Source organism: Megalobrama amblycephala, linkage group LG18 (genome assembly GCF_018812025.1).
Source record: "Megalobrama amblycephala isolate DHTTF-2021 linkage group LG18, ASM1881202v1, whole genome shotgun sequence".
NCBI classification, from domain to species: Eukaryota; Metazoa; Chordata; class Actinopteri; order Cypriniformes; family Xenocyprididae; genus Megalobrama; species Megalobrama amblycephala.
Window position 1 is genome coordinate 17,288,447 of NC_063061.1, and position 21,591 is coordinate 17,310,037.

The 21,591-nt window shown below is 36.5% G+C and overlaps 2 protein-coding genes across 3 annotated transcripts; one reads left to right on the top strand and one right to left on the bottom strand.

Annotated features, from left to right (window-relative positions):
* Positions 1-1,793: 1,793 nt before the first annotated feature.
* si:dkey-22f5.9 (liver-expressed antimicrobial peptide 2-like) lies at positions 1,794-3,534 on the bottom strand. Its single transcript, XM_048167326.1, has 3 exons — positions 3,378-3,534; positions 2,618-2,781; positions 1,794-2,535 (listed from the first exon to the last, which is right to left on the bottom strand). Exons 1-3 carry the CDS (start codon positions 3,447-3,449, stop codon positions 2,496-2,498), a joined length of 276 nt encoding a protein of 91 aa, XP_048023283.1. The 5' UTR covers positions 3,450-3,534; the 3' UTR covers positions 1,794-2,495.
* Positions 3,535-5,277: 1,743 nt separating this feature from the next.
* Positions 5,278-21,364, top strand: clcn5a (chloride channel, voltage-sensitive 5a). Of its 2 annotated transcripts, none has more exons than XM_048165780.1 (12): positions 5,278-5,396; positions 6,273-6,458; positions 8,779-8,930; positions 11,348-11,447; positions 12,562-12,872; positions 13,000-13,206; positions 14,083-14,163; positions 14,257-14,802; positions 14,965-15,151; positions 16,930-17,328; positions 18,818-19,034; positions 19,179-21,364. In XM_048165780.1, exons 2-12 carry the CDS (start codon positions 6,314-6,316, stop codon positions 19,267-19,269), a joined length of 2,436 nt encoding a protein of 811 aa, XP_048021737.1. In that variant the 5' UTR covers positions 5,278-5,396; positions 6,273-6,313; the 3' UTR covers positions 19,270-21,364. The 2 variants fall into 2 exon arrangements, with proteins under 2 accessions (XP_048021737.1, XP_048021738.1); XM_048165781.1 differs by having other exon boundaries at positions 5,336-5,396; positions 6,302-6,458.
* The last annotated feature ends 227 nt before the right edge of the window (positions 21,365-21,591 follow it).

Below are 21,591 nucleotides of genomic sequence, written 5' to 3' on the forward strand. Positions count from 1 at the left end.
TAACTCAGACAAGAAAGTTCAGCACTCTTCAACAATAAAAACAAAAATGAAACACAAATGTGATGTTTATATAATGTGATGTTTGCTTATTGCTATGGTTAAATTGGATAATCAAAGTTCAGCAGCAAAGACATTGGTTAATAAAGTGAGATTAAATACATAAATTATGTTTTTTTTAACATATTTAATTAGTGCAAGTTTATGTAATAGTTTTTATTTATTTTGAGGAATACTGAATCTGTTTTTGTGTAAGTGAGATGAGTAAATGCATGTTCACATTTAGTCTAGAACTACAATAACCATCATGTTTACACACAACGCCTCTACACACACTAACTCATGATTTCTCTCAACATGCAGGCAGGAGAGCTGTCAGTCAATAAATAGGAAATCAAAGTATCTTGTGTCACTTATTTGAAAAAGTAACTCAGATATTTTGTTGTAAATTTAAAAATAATACATTACTTTACTAGTTACTTGAAAGTAATCTGATTACTTCACTCACATTACATGTACTGCGTTACCCCCAACACTGTACACAATAGTTCAATAAAGAACAAGTTAATAGTGAAATTTGCCTATTGTTGCTCCAGCAAAGAAAATAGTTCCAAATGAAGTCAATCAGCAGAATCAGCCAACAGTTGTGTTTTGTTCCATAATGAATGGGCTTGATGATCGAACGAATAAAAAGTTGATTCAATGATTCACTTATACAGACACAGTCACTTGTAGCCCCCTAGAGCAAAAAAATCATTGGACTGTTAAACTAAATATCAGCATATGTGATAGTAAATTTGCATATTGTTGGTCTTATATAGTTAATTATTAAAGTGTTAGTTCACCCAAAAATGAAAATAATGTCATTAATTACTCACCCTTATGCCGTTCCACACCTGTATGACCTTCGTTAATCTTCGGAACACAAATTAAGATATTTTAGTTAAAATCCGATGGCTTCGTGAGGCCTTCATAGGGAGCAATGACATTTCCTCTCTCAAGATCCATAAAGGTACTAAAAACATATTTAAATCAGTTCATGTGAGTACAGCGGTTTAATATTAACATTATAAAGTGAAGAGAATATTTTTGGTGCACCAAAAAAACAAAATAACGACTTATATAGTGATGGCCGATTTCAAAACACTGCTTCAGGAAGCATCGGAGCACAAATTAATCAGTGTGTCGAATCAACTGTTCGGAGCACCAAAGTCACGTGATTTTAGCAGTTTGACGGTTTGACACGCGATCTGAATCATGATTCGATACGCTGATTCATAACACTCTGAATCTTCATGAAGCAGTGTTTTGAAATCGGCCATCACTAAATAAGTAGTTATTTTGTTTTTTTGGCGCACCAAAATATTCTCGTCGCTTTATAATATTAATATTGAACCACTGTACTCACATGAACTGATTTAAATATGTTTTTAGTACATTAATGGATCTTGAGAGAGGAAATGTCATTGCTGGCTATGCAGGCCTCACTGAGCCATCGGATTTCAACAAAAATATCTCAATTTGCGTTCCGAAGATTAACGAAGGTCATACAGGTGTGGAACGGCATGAAGGTAAGTAATAAATGACAGAATTTTCATTTTTGGGTGAACTAACCCTTTAAAACAATAATAAATATGTTTGATTTTAGGGACATTTTTGTTTGTTTTCAAAAGTTTTTTGTAGGCTACGTGCTTCGAAAACATGCATACTCAAATATGAACACATCACAATTGTGTATCACAACAATAGTTAAAAAAGCATAAACTAAAAGAATGGAACTGTTACAGAAACAGAGGTATTTTTAGTGTTTTATTTGACAAACATAAACTTTGATCTTTCATGTCAGAAAAGGACATGCAATCTGGGTACATGTGGAGGTCGTTCACAGTACAATGACATCAGTCTGTTACAGTACATTCTTGTGCAAATACTCCTCTTGCTAACTTTAGGGGCCTTTGTCATCAGAACTGGCTTTTCAGAGAACTCAGACCATCCTGAGAAAGATGTGTGCAGCTGTGCACGTTCTCTTACTGGCACTATGCCTAGTATTGATTTTAAGGTTCACTACTGAAGCCTTCCGTATGCCCACATAGCATATCAAATACAGTACTTTATATCAAATATCACATTATTTTATACATATATTATAGCTCTTAAAATGGTCTACAAATTAAAACAGATGCTCTTACAGATTAATACAGCTTTTTAATTACAATGCACTTACAGAATTAAAGTTTGGGGCAAGTCAAACACAAACCCCAATATGTTAATGACCATAAATAGTGTTATTAAATGCCTTGAACATAAAACATCTACAGTGAAACCAATGTAACTTTTCAAGTGAGACTTCTCCATATGCACTACACAATACTGCACTACATACAGTTAAAAAATTAAAGTGCTTGCAACTTTAGCCTACACACACAATGCTATGGCATATAATAGTATATATTAATTGGGTTGACACATAAATGAATATATTTCAGTCTTCCACTCCGCTATGAATGAACAGGCTCATTAAAAGAACAATGACCATTCCTGGGGGTAGAAAATATAATAAGTTTTCAAATAGGGCAGTTTAGGACTTGATGAAAGGAGATGGATGGCAGCAGTGACGTACCTGCATAATCCTGTAGTGCACTCTATGTTGTCATGGCAGTACGCTCCATATGGTTTGAACCCCATGATTCGCCACAAAGGGGACATTCGTATCTTGCGGTGCAGTATATGTGATGACTGAAGATCCGATCGCACCTCAGAAGTCGCTAATGGCACAGTAGATACCTAACATATAGGTAACATATGCATTAACATAATAACAATAAGTTAACTTTTAACTTTTTATTAATAATAACTTTAATTTTATAGGGCAACACTTAGTTAACAATAATAATGAGCCATATATTTAACAGCATTTATTCATCTTTGTTAATAAAAATACATTTGACGATGGTATTTAACAGTGCATTTTTCATGTCAAACAGCGTTTGATTTTAAAAAATAAATTGCGTTAACTAAGATTAATAAATGTTATATAGCCTAGTATGGTTCATATAGCAAAGTGCTACCTAGACTGTAAAAAATATATATATTTTTGTAAATTTTTGTAATTTTTTTGTAAAAGTTGTAGCTGAAGATTTTACAAGAAAATACTATTGTCGTCTTTGTTTAATTCAATTTCTTTGTAATAATTTGTGAAATTTAATAGTAATTTCTCAGTGAAAACTGATATACCTACACCATTTTCTCAGTGCAGTAATTCTGATAAAAGTGAAGAAGCAGTTTTTTAACAAAAGAAACATTTTCACGCCTGCCAACCTGGTATCACATGTTCTCGCTACCTGTAAAAAAAAAATTGTTGGAAAGAGGTGTAAACCCACCTGATACATCAGAACTAGCAAGATCAGTGTGCAAAATCCAAATTTTGCCAGATGAAAGTGATGCAGATTCATTTTGGTGGTGTTATTCCCTTCAAAACCGTGGTATGTCAGTGTGTCCAGGAGATTTGCTTAAGCTTTGCAATGACCATGTGTATTTATAACCCTGCAACATTGATCTTACCTCCCCACCCTCTCTGTCTATCCGTCTCTTCTGCTCTCTTACTATGCTTAAAGGCCACGGCCAAGATAAAATCACGTGTTTAGTAAATATTTGAGAGTTTACATAAGCTTAAATAGGCATTAATGTCATCTAGCTTGATTGATGGAAGTAAAAAGTTATTCTCGGAAGTGCTGCACTAAATGTTTTACATTTAGATTTACAGTAGCATGCTTTTTACATCATTATTAGATTCCTTTTATATAAAAGCTATATCCAACAAATTACAATTCAGCAGTATAAAAAAAAAAAAAAAATGAAAACATTGCATGCACCAGATCTCATATTGGGATATCTGCAAAGGAACTTATTTGAGAATTGAGAATACAAAGAAGTTGCTTATCTCTTTTTCATAAGTTTAACATCATTTTCAAGAGAAAAGTATGTTCCCGTCCATCTCTCTAAATCAATAGGTCATCAAGTACATTCAGATAGCATGTGGCCTGTTCATACTAAGAGTCTTGCATGCCGTTGCATCAGTCAATTCAATATGAATATAATTAATATAAGAAAATTAATGTATGCACAGGCAGAATAATGCAACTGATATGAAAAGATTGCAACAGTATTTCACTTAATCTTGTAATTAGTTATTATGCATGCAGTTTTGATTTGTCACACCAAAGGACCATTTAAAATGGAGGGGAAAAACCTAAAATAAGGGGTGATTAATAACAAGACCTAATATAAAAAGTTCTCTTAAACATTCATATGCATTTTAAATTTAACTCTAAATTGATTTAATAATTTAAAAAAAGTTTTATGCATTAATAATAGCATAATGCTGCACAACCTCACACAGCTGAGCGGTGAAAGTTCAGCATGTGCTCCAAATGACAGAACAGTGCGATCCTGTCCCTCAATCTACTTATTTAATCAGAACAAACTGAAAAGTTCTAAAAATATTTGTTTTTGGAAAATCTGTGCACTATCACTTTTTTGTGATCAACACTACATGTTTTTATACAGAACAGTATTGATGCCATTTAAAGAAATAGGCTAAAACAAAGTCCATACGGTTCATGACAACACAAAGTCCATACGGTTCAGGACAGCACGAAGTCCATTAGGTTCAGTAACACGTAATTGTTGTAACAAATGTAATCACACTCTGCGTGATCAAGAGTAGGTCTATAGGTCGGCTCCAGTTTGTCTTGCACTGTCACCTATAGATGGCAACATTGAGCCACTCGTTGTGTGTATACTGTCCATGTGTCATTTTGTAATTTGCATATAGCAATGAACATCACATGTTCTTTGAGATATGGTTAAAGTGTACTGCCGAATGTGACAAGCATTTTTGGTAAACTAGCATATAGCTAGGCTGTTTTAATGTTCTTTTTATTGACACTTGCATGTCATATATTTAAACAGGCTATTTGTAATTACAGATTTGTAATAATGATAAAGTAATTTAGCTCATTTAAAAAAATCTTAATTTATAATATATATATATATGAATATTAACTTTAAACGTAATATCAAATAACACACTGCAGTTAAAATTATAAGCACACCTTATATACAGTGAACACACCTATTCACAATTTATTAAATAAACTTACTTAAATAAGAAATAATCAATACATTTTAAAAAAAATCTATGAATTTAAAATCTATTAATTAAAAAAATTAGATTAAAGCTAGATTGTTGGACAGTAGTGACAGTGGACAGCTGTCCGAGACATTCTTAATCGAATGCTGAAGTCTTCACAGATCTTATGTATCGGCACTCGGCTGTATATGTCTTAATTTGTACGTCATTGGCATCGGCGCTTGAGTGACACAAGATAGCAAACAAGGTAAATGTTTACTAGTTTCACTTTAACCTAGTTACATGCAGTGTGCGACATGTTAACATTATAAATATGTTCTGCAACAGTTCAGCTTGATGCCATGGTTCTTAAGCTTAAGAAAATTACAGCTGGTTAGCAGGCAACCCTTTTAGCTATCCTGCTAACCAGCCTCTTGAGAGTATTTTTCTGAATTTGTCATAGTTCCCAATTGCTGAGAGCTTAAATCAGAGATGAATCACAGTAGGAGTGTTACATGCGCATTTTCTCTACGGCATTTTGCTGCCATTGACCATATTCCTCATATTTCTTTTGCAAGCTAGTTGGCTAAGCTAAAATGACCCATATTTGAAGTTTGCTGATGTCATTAGCTTTGGTTTAGTAACTCAGATGGTACACCTTTAATCTAATCTGCTATTTATTATACATACATGTAAATATAGTGAAAAAAAGCTTTTGCTTTTAATCATAAAGTCAGAAGTTCAAACAATAGCTAAATACAAGATTGAGTTTGAAAAATAAGAAAGTTAATATTTTTGAATATTGTTTTATTTAACTTTATTTCTGTATTTTGTTTTTATTTATTTGTTAATGTACCCAAGGCTGTACATTAAAAAATAAAAACCATGTAACTAAAGAGAGTTCATTTTTATGGTTTTTAAATTCATTTTCTGCGTAGGTTTGCTGGTAATACATTCTTATTATTTAATTCTTGATGTCACTATTGTAAATTCTATATTCAGAGTGCAGCTGTTTTTTAATGCTCAGTCCATAATTATAATAAATGGAATTTAAAAGTCATGATGTAAATATGCAGTTACTATTCAATCTAGAAGCGCATGGTAAACATTAATAGTTAACTTAAATGGAGCCTCTTATGCTCAGGTCAAAGGACATTTCTATGTCCTCCACAGTCTGGAGGAACGATGGACAACGCTGGCTATTGCAGTGAGAGCTTCAACAGCCTGCAGAGTGGAACCAGCGATGAGGACATGGTGGAGATCGCAGGAGCCACGCTGGACTTTTCCAGCACAGATGACGTGCCTCCTCTGGACCGGGACTATGGCTCAGGTGAGTGCCAGATCTACCCAAACCCATGTGTTGCATTTATAGTCAAATGAGACAAAGGGGACTGAAAATGGCCCCAGTGACAATAATAATGTGGAGAGGTGACAATATATGCCACCCGGTTTTATCCTTATTCATTGAGATTCCCATCGTTTTTTTTTCCCCTTTCTCTCACCACTTGATATAGGTTTGGGGGCAAATGTGTAACGTATAGGTCTCTGGTGTTTGTGTGTCTGTGAGAAAATAGTGGTGAGAATTCGCTGAGGTCACAGCTTCGGTATTTGCCGCCCCCCCTGACAGAAATCCTTTTATCAATGAGATCAAAGTGTACCCTCTAGTTTTTTCTATTGTAGCTAGTTTCATGTTTTTACCGGTGTCAGGTTTTCACATCCATCCGTTTCCCTTGAACTTCCTCAGCGTTTGATATCAGTTGTTTTGAAGTGTGTGATGTGTGATTAGGGACTTTCACACAGTTTATTGGTCATTTTTTCTGAAACACTAACATTTATGTTGTACTCTTTGTGTCCTTATGCACATGTGATGGCGTAGTAATCAATATATAATTAAGCTTGGCTTCTAGAAGGTTGATAATTAACCATAGCTAGTTTTATTGCTGTGTTTTCTGTTGAGTAAGTTTATTTCCTGTTCTTGGTACTAGTAAAATCGTTCTAATGAAAGTCATGTGAAGAACTGTGAACACTGGAACAGGAATGTGTGCTACCATAAATGTGACAACCTTTTACCCCTTTCCCACTAAATGGGGGCTGGTAAATAAATGCAGCCTCTGTGAGCATAAGAGACTTTTTTTCTAAAACATTAAAACAAAAACAACAACTTTTAAACGGTAGTGATGAGATTATCCCAACCCTTGGCTTCTAACATGAATAATTCCTCGTTAAAGAAAAGCAGGTTTAAGGGACCAGTGCAAATCCAGGTCTTCAGGCCCCTCTGGTCATTTTGGAGGAAAATGTTCCAGATAAAGGGCTCTTGTGATCATTTTGGCATTCCACCTAAGGCCTTGAACTGTCACAGCTTGTTATTTATTAGCACTTTTGAACTGTATGCATAATATATAGGGTTGCAAAATTCCGGGAATTTTCAAAGCTGGAAACTTTCCATGGGAATTAACAGGAATAAATGGGAATTAACGGGAATATATGGGAATTAACGGGAATTAATGGGAATAAACAGAGAATTTGCAAAATTACAGGTTAGCCTATAACAGGGTACTTAAATGTAGTTGAAAAGAACATCTTGCTGCATAGTTTTGGTTAAACAACCATATTTAATGCAATTTTAATTCAATTTTTACCCTGCACATTCCTCAATCACAGTCACATGACTTATTGCAGGGCTATTGAGGCCACGCCCCCTGCATGCTCTGTGCATTCCCCCAGTCCATAACATGCACATTTGATCAGAAATACAGAAAAAAACAGTAATATTGTGAAACATCAATACAATTTAAAATAATGGTTTTATATTTTGATATACATAAAAATATAATTTATTCCTGTGATAAAGCTGATTTCAGCATCATTACTCCAGTCTTCAGTGTCACATGATCCTTCAGTTATCAATGTTTGAAACAGTTGTGCTGCTTAATATTTTTTATAACCTGTGATACTTTTTCAGGATTCTATAAAAATTTAAAGAACAGAATTTTTTAATAGAAATCTTTTGTTACAATATACACTACCATTCAAAATTTGGGGGGTCAGTTGATTACTTTTATACAAGGATGTGTCAGATTGATAAACAAAAAGTGATATTGTTAGAAAAGATTTTGAATAAATTCTGTCTTCTTAACTTTTTGTTAATCAGTGAATCCTGAAAATAGTATTACAGGTTCCAAAAAATATTCAGCAGCACAACTGTTTCCAACAATGTTAAAAACTGAGTATCAGATCAGAATATTAGAATGATTTCTGAAGAATCATGTGACACTGAAATAAATAACACATAACAATTGCTGCAATAAAAATATATTTATTTTACATATTTACTAAATTAGAATTAATTGAATGCGAAAAATAAATAACTGTTATTTCATGTTATGACCAAACAAAATTAAACATTTTTTTATTTGTTTTTATATGATACTTTTTATATAAATATTATAAATTTAAATAAATGTCCCAAAATTTCCAATAAATTCCCGTAAATTCCCATAAATTCCTGTAAAGTTTCCAAATTGGAATATTTCCAAAATTCCCCAGCTTAAGTTTCCGTGGAAAGTTTCCGGAAATTTACCGGAAATTTACCGGATACTTTCCGCCCCTTTGCAACCCTAATAATATATATCTCTTTCTTATCTGTGCAGGTGGTTCATATGGAGCTGGAGATGGGCCTAATGGGGTTCCTAAACTGATGGATTTGCTAGATGAGCCGGTGCCTGGGGTCGGCACATATGAAGACTTCAACACTATCGATTGGGTCCGGGAGAAATCTAAAGACCGAGATCGCCACAGAGAGGTGACAATACTCATTTGAATCTTTTTAAACATCTATATCATGCATTTTGTGTCATCCCAACCAATAAATTACACTTGAGCCGTAGTATAAGCTTATCACACCATGTTTATTCATATGTCACTGCACCCCCACCCCCTGACTTTCCATCACCTGAAAGAGTTCCTTGCCACAGTCACCTTTGACTTGCTTAGTTGGGGTTTAAAAGACATTTCATATTCAGTAACGCCAGTCTGACTGCACTGACACTACACGAGAACAAAAATTGAACAGTGGATTGGTCTGGTTGATGATTAGATCTCGTCCGATTCGTTGGTTTTGCCATTTAATCGGCACCGATAGCTGATTGGTGGAATAATCGGTTATCGGCAAAAACCATGTCGATAGTTGTTCACCGTAGTTCACTGACAAGCTACGCAATATCGCGTTCATATCGCAGATGAATTGCCTTCGATAATGAACGCGATATTGCGTAGCTTGTCAGTGAACTACGGCTCTGTCTATTAAATGCCGCTCCATTTGAAAGCAGGTGATGGCGATTTAGTGGTAATCAGGGAACCGGCTTTACTGACGAAATGCACGTGACAATCTCATGCGATATATCGCCCAGCCCTACTGTCATCATACAGTATGAGAGCGACCTCTAGAGGCAGAATCACTGATGCTTTGTGCTGTTTATTTTGACACTTGAGGCTGAGCGCTGACACTTCAGATGCATGTTTAAAACACAGAAATTGTATGAATAAAGAACACTACAGTACCACTACATGTTGTAATATCATTATAAAGTAATTAAATTGCTGACTAGATGCTGCATTAGCAGAGAAGAAACAGCAGTAGCCTATCTTTGTCATCAAGGCTAAGAGGACGTTAACATTAGTAGTACCTCGAGTGACAGTGTGACAAAAAATACACGCACATCCGACCCAAATGTTTAATGGCTTGATTGTTACCATCTGTCTGCATGAGTTTATTTTCAGCTGATCACTTATACATTCATTAGCCGGCAAAGTTGCATATTTAAAGCTAGTGACGTGAGAAAGCAAGCCGACAGAAACATATAAACAAATCTGATTTCAGTTCTTTTTTTTATCAGCACTGTGGTAGATATTTAGTTATTTTGATAAGATAATCATCAAGTCTTCTAAAATAGAAGCAAATAAAGTGAGAGACTAATCAGTTCTCTGGCCTTTGTGTAGATATTTAAAGATGGCCATCTTTAAGCATGACTTTGGATTTTTATGAAATGGTAACACTTTACAATAAGATTCCATTTGTAACATTAACTAAGGTTAATAAATACTGTAGAAGTATTGTTTATTGTTAGTTTGTTAATTTAATTGTTTACCAATACATTTTTAGAGTGTTACATTTTGTTTCAGTTTGAATGCATGTTTTTATATTTATTGATATAATTAATATATTCATATATTTACACTACCGCTCAAAAGTTTGGGATCGGTAAGATTTTTAATGTTTTTAGAAGAAGTTTTGTCTGCTCACCAAGGCTACATTTATTTAATTAAAAATACAGTAAAAACAGTAATATTGTGAAAAATTATTACAATTTAAAATAACTGTTTTCTATTTGAATATATTTTACAAAGTAATTTATTCTCGTGATGGCAAAGCTGAATTTTCAGCATCATTACTCCAGTCTTCAGTGTCACATGATCCTTCAGAAATCATTCTAATATGATGATTAGTTCCTCATGAAATATTTGTTATTATTATCAATGTTGTGTACATTGTGTACTTTTTTTCAGGATTCCTTGATGAATAGAAAGTTCAAAAGAACAGCATTTATCTGAAATACAAATCTTTTGTAACATTTTACACTACCGTTCAAAAGTTTGGGGTCAGTAAAAAATTTTATTTTCTTGAGCAGCAAATCATCATATTAGAATGATTTCTGAAGGATCATGTGACACTGAAGACTGGAGTAATGATGCTGAAAATTCAGCTTTGCCAACACAAGAATAAATTACATTTTAAAATATTTTCAAATAGAAAACAGTCATTTTAAATTGTAATAATATTTCACAAAATTACTGTTTTTACTGTATTTTTAATTAAGTAAATGCACCCTTGGTGAGCAGATGAAACTTCTTTTAAAAACATTAAAAATCTTACTGATCCCAAACTTTTGAGCGGTAGTGTATATTTATTTAATTTAGCACATTTTCATGGTTCAGTACCGTTTTTTTGTAATTAAGTACAGCACTGTTTTACTTGGAGTGTTATGTTATTTTTTTATTTATTTATCCAGTATCCATTTTAAAAATTGATGAAAAAGCTGATTTGAAGCTGATAATTGACGAATTTTGCATTATCGACACCGTTATTGGACTGAAATGTTCTATATAAATAAATGTGACTTGACTTGACTCCTTGTGTTCTTCATTTTCTCTACATTTTAGATTGCTACCAAGAGTAAAGAGTCAACCTGGGCTCTGATGAAAAGTATCAGCGACGCCTTCTCTGGCTGGCTTCTCATGCTGTTTGTGGGACTAATGTCAGGTTGGTCATCTTTATAATATTAAAGGTGCCATCGAATGTTTTTTTACAAGATGTAATATAAGTCTAAGGTGTCCCCTGAATGTCTCTGTGAAGTTTCAGCTCAAAATACCCAATAGATTTTTTTGTAATTCATTTTTTTAACTGCCTATTTTGGGGCATCATTAGAAATGCGCCGATTCATGCTGCGGCCCCTTTAAATGCTCACGCTTCCACCCACAGAACTCGCGCTTGCCTTAAACAGTGCATAAACAAAGTTCACAGCTAATATAACCCTCAAAATTGATCTTTACAAAGTGTTCGTCATGCATGCTGCATGCATGCATCTGATTATGTGAGTATTGTATTTATTTGGATGTTTACATTTGATTCTGAATGAGTTTGAGGTTTTGCTCCATGGCTAAAGCTAACATTACACACTGTTGGAGAGATTTATAAAGAATGAAGTTGTGTTTATGAATTATACAGACTGCAAGTGTTTAAAAATGAAAATAGCGACGGCTCTTGTCTCCATGAATACAGTAAGAAACAATGGTAACGTTAACCACATTTAACAGTACATTAGCAACATGCTAACGAAACATTTATAAAGACAATTTACAAATATCACTAAAAAATATCATGTAATCATGGATCATGTCAGTTATTATCGCTCCATCTGCCATTTTTCGCTGTTGTTCTTGCTTGCTTACCTAGTCTGACGATTCAGCTGTGCACAGATCCAGACTTTAATACTGGCTGCCCTTGTCTAATGCCTCGATCATGGGCTGGCATATGCAAATATTGGGGGCGTACACTCTGACTGTTACGTAACAGCCGGTGTTATGTTGATATTCGCCTGTTCTTCGGAGGTCTTTTAAACAAATGAGATTTATATAAGGAGGAAACAATGGAGTTTGAGACTCACTGTATGTCATTTCCATGTACTGAACTCTTGTTATTTAACTATGCCAAGATAAATTAAATTTTTAATTCTAGGGCACCTTTAAAGCACAAGTATCATGAGGAGTGATTATAGGCCGTCAGATCTGAAAAATGAACAATTGAACAAGTGACAACATGAACAACTGGCCTCACCATGATGTTTCATAGCATGTGCTGTTCTGTTTGATTCCAGGTGCCCTGGCTGGTGGGATCGACATCTCTGCCCACTGGATGACAGATCTGAAGGAGGGAGTGTGTCTGAACGGCTTCTGGTTTAATCATGAGCACTGCTGTTGGAACTCCAACGAGACAACCTTCCAGGAGAGAGACAAATGCCCTCAATGGAAAAGCTGGGCAGAGCTCATCGTCGGCACCAACAACGGCCCTTTTGCCTACATCATGAATTACCTGATGTATGTGTGCTGGGCACTGCTTTTCTCCTTCCTGGCTGTGTCTTTAGTCAGGGCCTTTGCCCCATATGCCTGTGGCTCTGGAATTCCTGAGGTAAGCTAAAGAATTTTAGTGCCTGTATAATATTTAATCTTGCATTTTGACACACAGGTTGTTGCATTGCTACATAATAAAGTATAGGCCACTGTTAAAATGTCCCAGTTTTTGTTTGACCTGCTAGATCAAGACCATCTTGAGTGGGTTTATCATCAGGGGCTACCTGGGTAAATGGACTCTTATGATTAAAACCATCACCTTGGTGCTGGCTGTGTCATCTGGACTCAGCCTGGGCAAAGAAGGGCCTCTGGTCCATGTGGCCTGTTGCTGTGGCAACATCCTATGCCACCTCTTCACCAAGTACCGCAGGAATGAGGCAAAGAGACGTGAGGTATGATTTTTACCCATTAAAATGTTCTTAAACTTTTTGTGCCAAGAAACGAATTAGAATTATATTATCACAATTCAATATAAATAAAGTAACTATAAATATTTTAGATTTTCATGATCATTTTCCGCCCATTCTGTGTCTGAGCAATAAACATTTGGCTTTAAGAAACACCCTTGTTTGTCTCAAAATTATCCAGTATAATTTGAACTTTCCTTATTCCTCTGTGTGACAAATAAACTGTTAAAATTTAACTGAAATGATTAGAGATTTTGTAAAATCTCTTTCCTAACATTGGAATCCTTCAGAAAGATACTGTACAGAGCTATCTGAACAGATAAAAGGAAATTTTATTCATCATCACAGCACAAATAGGCAGAGAAATGGCTGTTATTACACTACTGTTCAAATGGGTCATAATAATTATATATATATAATTGTAATATGTCACAATATTACAGTTTTTACTGTATTTTAGATCAAATAATTGCAGCCTTGGTGAGCATAATACAAAAAAAAGACCTTACAGAGCCCAAACTTGAATGGTATTGTATGTTCTAAGGACTATGATGATTTTTTTTTTTTTAAGGAGCAAGGCACAACTTCTTCTCCCATCTGTCTCTCTCTATAAATACAGTGGCTCTAAGGGAGCATTTGTTGTTAAATTTTTGCGGCTTGCTGCTAAGGACATTCTGGTTGCCTGTTTTTGTGGTTTTACACTCATTGTGAGAATGTTTTTATCGACATCATGAAGACGAGACCAAACATAAGATCACATTTTATTTTTACATTTGAGGCCTTTGTTGATCCAAGCCTTTTCTGTGATAAGCTTGGTCTATTGTTTCACTTCTACCTTTCTTCTCTCCATATGTTGATTAGGTGTTGTCTGCTGCAGCAGCCGTTGGTGTGTCAGTAGCTTTTGGCGCACCGATCGGTGGCGTTCTCTTCAGTCTGGAAGAGGCAAGCATTCTCCACACATACTTCTGTTTGCATACTGTCAACATTATCAAGTGGCATTTTAATGACCAGAATCACTCTCACATTATCCTGTAGGTGAGTTATTATTTTCCTCTGAAGACGCTGTGGCGCTCTTTCTTTGCTGCATTGGTGGCGGCCTTCACCCTTCGGTCCATCAACCCGTTTGGTAACAGCAGGCTGGTGCTCTTCTACGTGGAGTTCCACTCCCCTTGGCACTTGCTGGAGCTCATTCCCTTTGTCCTGTTGGGTATTTTCGGAGGAATCTGGGGAGCTTTCTTCATCCGTGCAAACATTGCGTGGTGTCGCCGGCGTAAGACCACGCGGCTGGGTCACTACCCTGTCCTGGAGGTGCTGGTTGTTACGGCGGTCACAGCTCTGCTGGCGTTCCCCAACAGCTACACGCGTATGAGCACCAGCGAGCTGATCTCTGAGCTGTTCAATGATTGCGGCCTGCTGGATTCCTCACAGCTGTGTAACTACACCAACGTGAGCATCACCAAGAGCACCAGCGACGCTCTGCCTGACAGACCAGCGGGACATGAGGTCTACACAGCCTTGTGGCAGCTGTCACTCGCCCTGGTCTTCAAGATGCTCATCACTGTGGTGACCTTCGGCATGAAGGTACTGGGTCAAAGCCATCCATCCTATCTTCCTTTCTTCCATTATCCATCCATCCCTCCCTCCATCTCCCAAGGTCTTGACACACTTTCCATTTCCTTATCGAATAGTTTAATGTTTACACAAACCGTTGTCTGTACTGTCGTCTCCCGTGTGTTCCTCCAGGTGCCCTCTGGTCTCTTCATCCCCAGTATGGCTGTGGGAGCGATCGCGGGCAGGCTGCTCGGTGTGGGTATGGAGCAGCTGGCATATTACCACCATGACTGGGTAATCTTTAGAGGCTGGTGCTCACCTGGAGCGGACTGCATCACCCCAGGCCTCTATGCTATGGTGGGCGCTACTGCCTGCTTGGGTAAGAATCTATTCAACTCTATTCAAACTAGTGCTGTCAAAAGTGAAATTTTAAAAATGTGACTATACCAGCATTTCTCCCTAGCATTTTGAGCACTGTTGAGCGGCTTCTTAAACACCTCTGATTGGCTATTGTGTTCACGCACTCATCAGATATGTCTGTGATTGGCTACAATGATCAATGCTTCAAAAAGATGTTGTAAATAAACATCTTTGACGCTCTTCACCGAGCGCTTAGCCAGATACACACGAGAGCATTTGAAAGCAGTCGTCTATCAGCAGACCGGTCCACTGATAGACACCTGCTTTCAAACGCTCCCGCTTTCAAATACTTCCTTTGCTTTCAGACGCTCCCATGTGTTGATCATTGTAGCCAATCACAGACATATCTGTTGAGCATGTGAACACAATGGCAAATCAGAGATGTTTAAGAATCCACTCAACAGCGCTCAGAATGCTAGGGGTAAATGCTGGCATAGTCACATTTTTAAAATTTCAGTACCAAAGTTGGTACTTTTGACAACACTAATTCAAACTAGTGTTGTCAAAAATATAGATATTTTGATATCTATCAATACTGAAATATCTGAAACGATTCCAATACTCCTTTTCTGCAGTATCAATACATCGATACCAGCTGCGCGTTCTCACTTTCTCTTCTCTCCGATGGTGAAGGGACACACACCCCCTGCCTCTCATTCACGGTGCGTTTCCACTGGCATGAAGCAGAGCGAGCATTTTCAGTTCATTCCTTTGGAAGATGAGCTTTATGCTCACACACGAGCGTGAAGCTCAACTTCCATAGGAATGAATTGAAAACGCTCACTCTACATGGCGCCAGTGGACATGCACCGTCACTCATCTCATTCACTTCGGTTGAATTTACTCATTCCCACAGGTTTCGCGCTCATACCAAAAGCGGTGCACCACTGATCTTTATAAGTGACACTCTCATAAAGCCGCCTCTCAAAGAGCTCGCAAGTACCAAATTGACTTGGTTTTCGTTGAATATTGCACTTAAACGGTCAAATATACACAGCATACCCGTCTTGGCGAGTAGGCCTATTCAGTTAAACAGTCAGTTTGGGAACACAGCGCATGTTGTGTAACAGTATATTGGATCTGTGCAGAAGCTCTTAAAGTGACAGCAACCTAATAAACCTGCTGCTGTCCGTCACGTTAATCATAAAACAAAAGACAAAATTAAGGAAATCACTCGCTGCTCTTGTAACTTTAATTGTAAGCATTAATCTGTATTTAATTTTTACATTGATGAAGAACATCCAGTGTTGTTTTTTACATTTAATTTATTTAATTTCTGTAATTTCTCAACCGAATACTATTGTTAGACCCTCCTGAAACACTTAAAGCACTGTTTATTTCATCTGTCTCTTTATCCTTATCTGTTTATTTGTGCTATTGTTTGCAATTTGTTTATTTCTTCTTATTTTATTACTGACTGTTTACTTGTCTTTTTATTGAGTTCAGTTTCAAATAAAGCCTTCCTGTGCTGTGTGAAAACTATTGCAGCAAAATTACCCAAATTATCAAAAAAGAAAAAGAGAGAAATTAATAATAAAAAAATCTGTATGGCAGTAAACATGGCAGTTTTCCCCATGGTATCGAAAATTGTATCGGATATCAATATTTTTCAAGGTATCGTATCGAAGTTATAAATTCCAGTATCGGGGCAACACTAATTCAAACTGTTTTCTGTCAAAAATGTGCCATAAGTGGCTTGTCCAGGTGCCTTTTTTCAGGTCTGTCTTTCTTTCATAGGTGGTGTGACTCGTATGACCGTCTCTCTGGTGGTCATCATGTTTGAGCTAACGGGCGGTCTGGAATACATCGTGCCTCTCATGGCTGCCACCATGACTAGTAAATGGGTGGCAGATGCTCTGGGTCGAGAGGGCATCTATGAGGCTCACATCCGTCTCAACGGCTACCCCTTCCTGGAGTCTAAGGAGGAGTTCAGCCACAAGACGCTGGCCATGGATGTGATGCGACCTCGCCGTAGCGACCCCCCACTCTCCGTGATCACACAGGACGGGATGAGTGTGGAGGAAGTCGAGTCGCTCATTGCTGAAACGTCATACAGCGGTTTCCCTGTGGTCGTCTCACATGAGTCTCAGAGACTTGTGGGCTTTGTGCAGCGCAGGGATCTGGTCATCTCTATTGGTAAGAGATTTTTCATTTGCTGTTTTCAGACCACATTGTACATTGTTTGCCCTGTTCTGAAACAGGGACTTAAAGGGTTAGTTCACCAAAACTGACATTTCTATCATTAATTACTCACCCTCGTGTCATTCCACACCCATAAGACCTTTGTTCATCTTCAAACACAAATTAAGTTATTTTTGATGAAATCCAAGAGGTTTCTGATCCCCCATAGAAAGCAACGCAAGTACCAAATTCAAGGTCCAGAAAGGTAGTAAAGACATTGTTAAAATAGTCCATGTGACTAGAGTGGTTCAACCTTAATGTTATAAAGCAACAAGAATACTTTTTGTGTGGAAAAACAGAACAAAAATAATGACTGAGTCGGCATTCTGACGTACAACCCGGAAGCACTGCACTGTGTTGACAACATCAGCAGCGTAGGAGAATGACAGGGAAGAGAAGAAATTCTTGAATAAAGTTGTTATTTTTGTTTTGTTTTTACGCAAAAAAAGTATTTTCGGTGCTTTAACTAACCCTTTAAATAATTAACCCTTTAAATTGTTACAATGTTGCATTTTTATGGGTTCAGTTCATTTTCACAAGGCAACATTTTGTCTTCATGCAAGTCGCATCATGACTGTCCTCTCATTGGTCAGAGTGCACCTGTTTATATTCCAGGATTCTGCTTATAGCGGCATCCACCAAGATGAATTGACAAACTCCATGGGCTTTCTTTACACACTTTTATGGATGTATTTAAGCCTTCATTCCTACTTAATCTGGTAACATGTATATTATCAGCATTCTTGTAATGTACCTGTAAGCAATTACAGGACAGTTTAACATAAAGAGTAAAAAAAGTGCTCATCGACAGAATCAGGCACCGCTGCTTTTTATGTAATTCAATTTCCATTATGACTTCTGATACAACTTGGTTCATGATCTGTTGGGTCTCACCATAACCGAACCACTCCAGAGTTTGCTTTCAATTAGGCTGAAACCACCCCATTCAGGCAAACTCAGACCGATTGTTTGAGTGCGGATCTGAGAGTGATTGGCATGTTTATATATGCCATAAATAACCAAACTAAGGGAGGAAACATGCCAGGTTCTGAAACAAACTCTAAAAGCAAGCTAGGTGTGAAAACCCCTGTAGATCTTCGATTGTTTACCAATGATTAAATGATAAATATTCTTTTACCTCATGTTGTTCAAAATCTGTATGACTTTCTTCTGTAAGACACTAAAGTGTTTTTTGTTCTTACAATGAAATTCAGTGGTCAAAGTCGTTGTTTTGCACCCAATTTCATTGTGTAGACAAAAACATTGAAACATTCTTCAGAAGATTATCTTCAGCAGTTCCGCAGTAGAAAGTCATACAGGTTTGGACTGATATGAGGGTGTTATTTTAGTGAACTATCCCTTTAATTACTTTGTTATTATAGGACTCATGTGAATTATAGGTCTCTCATGAGAAGGTTTCTTATTCTCTATTTCTCTCTTGCAGAAAATGCTCGTCAGCGTCAGGAAGGTGTGGTCAGCGCCTCCCGAATCTTCTTCACTGAATACACACCTCCACAGCCACCCAACAGCCCTCCGCCGTTGAAGCTTCGTGGTATCATGGATCTCAGTCCGTTTACCGTTACAGACCACACCGCCATGGACATTGTGGTGGACATCTTTCGCAAGCTTGGTCTGCGCCAGTGTCTTGTCACTCACAACGGGTAAAAGCTTGGTTTGCTTGCTCAGTTTTACAGCTCCAACCTCATATTTTTGAGTGTGTCCATGATTTGCTTACATCAGAAATGTTATACGTCACATAAATTCGGGTAAGCTCAATGTAATTATCTGTTCCTGTCTTCCCACAGGCGTTTACTGGGCATCATCACCAAAAAAGACATTCTGAAACACATGGCCCAGATGGCCAACCGAGACCCTGACTCTATTCTCTTCAACTGAAGTGCCAAACGGGCTGTTATGAAGCACCAGCCAGTTTGAAATAACCCACTGGGCAGAAAACACCAGTCTGGCCAAATGATTTGCACTACAGAACTGTCAGTACTGGATTAGCGTCCATTCACACTGTGAATCCATTTGTAGGGTCTTATTGGTACAGGCGCTACAACTGCAGGATGGAGAACCTTCAGCAGCATTCTATGCACTCCAGCAAATAGCTTAAAAGAGGTGGGACTGAGTGCAACCAAGTCTTGGTGTTTGCAAATAGCCAACCTATCATAACATATCAAAGCATCAAAACATATCACAATATATACACCACACAGACAAGTGACGAAACTGTTGAAATCATTACATTTTGTAGCATAAATCTGTCTAAATATAGACATTCACCTACCTGGTCTACCTTGGATCATATTACACAACCCCAAAACACTTCTGGTCAGAGACATGTCACATCTTACAGATTTTAGGAGAATTTCTTGTGTATGTCAAGAGGAAGTCACAAGCAATCAGTGATTTCAATCGGTGCATATTTCCCAGGAGTTCTCCTGCCTTCCACTATGCGATGGATGTTAATCATCAGTTAAAACCATTATTTGTTGTTTACATGTTCATGCACATTTTTTTATTTTTTTTTTTAAATCGGTTTAAATAAGCATTTGCGAGTATTCCAGCATCTATAAACTCTCGGGCTGAATTATATGAATTAGTTTTTGAGTATTAACAGTTTATGAATCTGATGATTCAGTTTCCTCATTTTGTCAAGTCTTTATTACAGCTCCAGATTTTGTAGTTAGTCATAAGCAGCACTGTGTAGTTTCTGCCAAGACATGATGCATTAAAAGACTCATTCTGTATATGTTTTCAAACTACATGCACTTTTCACAATTACAATTTAATTTAACACTAACATTCAAAAGTTTGGGGTTAGTAAGATTCTTCATGTTTTTGAAAGCAGTCACTTATGCTCATCATGGCTGCATGTAGTTGATCAAAAATACAATAAAACAGTAATATTGTGAAATAAATCTTTAATATATTTTAAAATGTAATGAATGCCTGTCGCGCAACTGTTTTCACCATTGATAATAAGAAATGTTTCTTGAGCAGCAAATCAGCATATTAGAATGATTTCTGAAGGATCATGTGACACTGAAGACTGAAATCATCTAATATGCTGATTTGCTGCTCAAAAAACATTTCTTATTATCAATGTTGAAAACAGTTGTGCTGATTCATATTGTGCTGTGGAAACCATGATAAATTTTTTTAGGAACATGAGGAACAAGCATTTATTTGAATTAGAAATCTACTATAACATTATAAATGTCTTACAGTCATTTTTGATCAATTTAATGCATCCCTGCTAAATAAGTGTTTTCTTTAAAAAAAAAACTGACCCCAACTTTTTAACAGTAGTGTATGTAGTTATCTCTTAATACCACTGTTAAAACCACAGAGTGTGTAGCATTTTCCTATGCAAGTTAGATTGCCATTATTTTTGGACAATATGAACATGCGATTAATGCAAATGCATTACATGACATTATGCCTGTACCATTTATATTCCTATCACATGCATGTCCAATTGTAACCTGAGCATGAAAAATGTCATCTGAATTGTGTCATTTCATGATATGCATACAAACCCAGATGTTTCCATTTTAATGTTAAAGCCTGCATCTATCTGGTTCAACCTCTTTTAATAATTTGAATCTCTCTGTGTCAATTCACAGTGGGATATAGAATAAATGCTAAGACCATTATAAACCGTACTTGAAACTCCCCTGATGGCTCATTAGCTTGGTTCTCAGTCCTTAGACGACTTCCACAGTATTTCCATTTTTAAAAATATAAGGGCCACTTTATTAAGAACATCTTAGAGCATTGTGTACTAATTTTTGTTGAAAAAATGTTTAATATTTGCCCGAAATCATTTGTTGGGTTGTTTGTACTCATTGTTTAAATTATGTAAACTTGTGTTTTTTTTTTTTTTAATGTCAGCATTGTCCATTAGTGTTAAATATGAATGTCACCTTATCATTGTAATTTATTCATAAGCACTACATGAAATATAATTACATGTAACATGCTCTTCAGTGTTTCTTTTTCATGTGGATTGTGAGATTTGGTGATGAACGTTCTCCTTTGTCGTTTATCGAAATTACTGAAAAAAATGTTCCCTGGATCAGATTTGAGACCTTGATATTAACAGGCTACACTCATGTAAGTTTTGAGTAAAAGCAAAAAAAGACAAAGGTTAGATTAACTTTGGCATGTTTTGAATGTGAATCAAATATGAGTCATGTGATGTCTCGCTCT

Bases quoted from the DNA above. Each gene is read 5' to 3' on its own strand.
- clcn5a (XM_048165780.1), top strand. From the start codon at position 6,314: ATGGACAACGCTGGCTATTGCAGTGAGAGCTTCAACAGCCTGCAGAGT. The intron at 8,931-11,347 runs GTGACAATACTC...TCTACATTTTAG, and splicing joins ACCGAGATCGCCACAGAGAG to ATTGCTACCAAGAGTAAAGA. The intron at 15,152-16,929 runs GTAAGAATCTAT...TTTCTTTCATAG, and splicing joins GGGCGCTACTGCCTGCTTGG to GTGGTGTGACTCGTATGACC.
- si:dkey-22f5.9 (XM_048167326.1), bottom strand. From the start codon at position 3,449: ATGAATCTGCATCACTTTCATCTGGCAAAATTTGGATTTTGCACACTG. The intron at 2,782-3,377 runs GTGGGTTTACAC...CCTATATGTTAG, and splicing joins TGCTAGTTCTGATGTATCAG to GTATCTACTGTGCCATTAGC. The intron at 2,536-2,617 runs GTACGTCACTGC...TTCTACCCCCAG, and splicing joins TGCACTACAGGATTATGCAG to GAATGGTCATTGTTCTTTTA.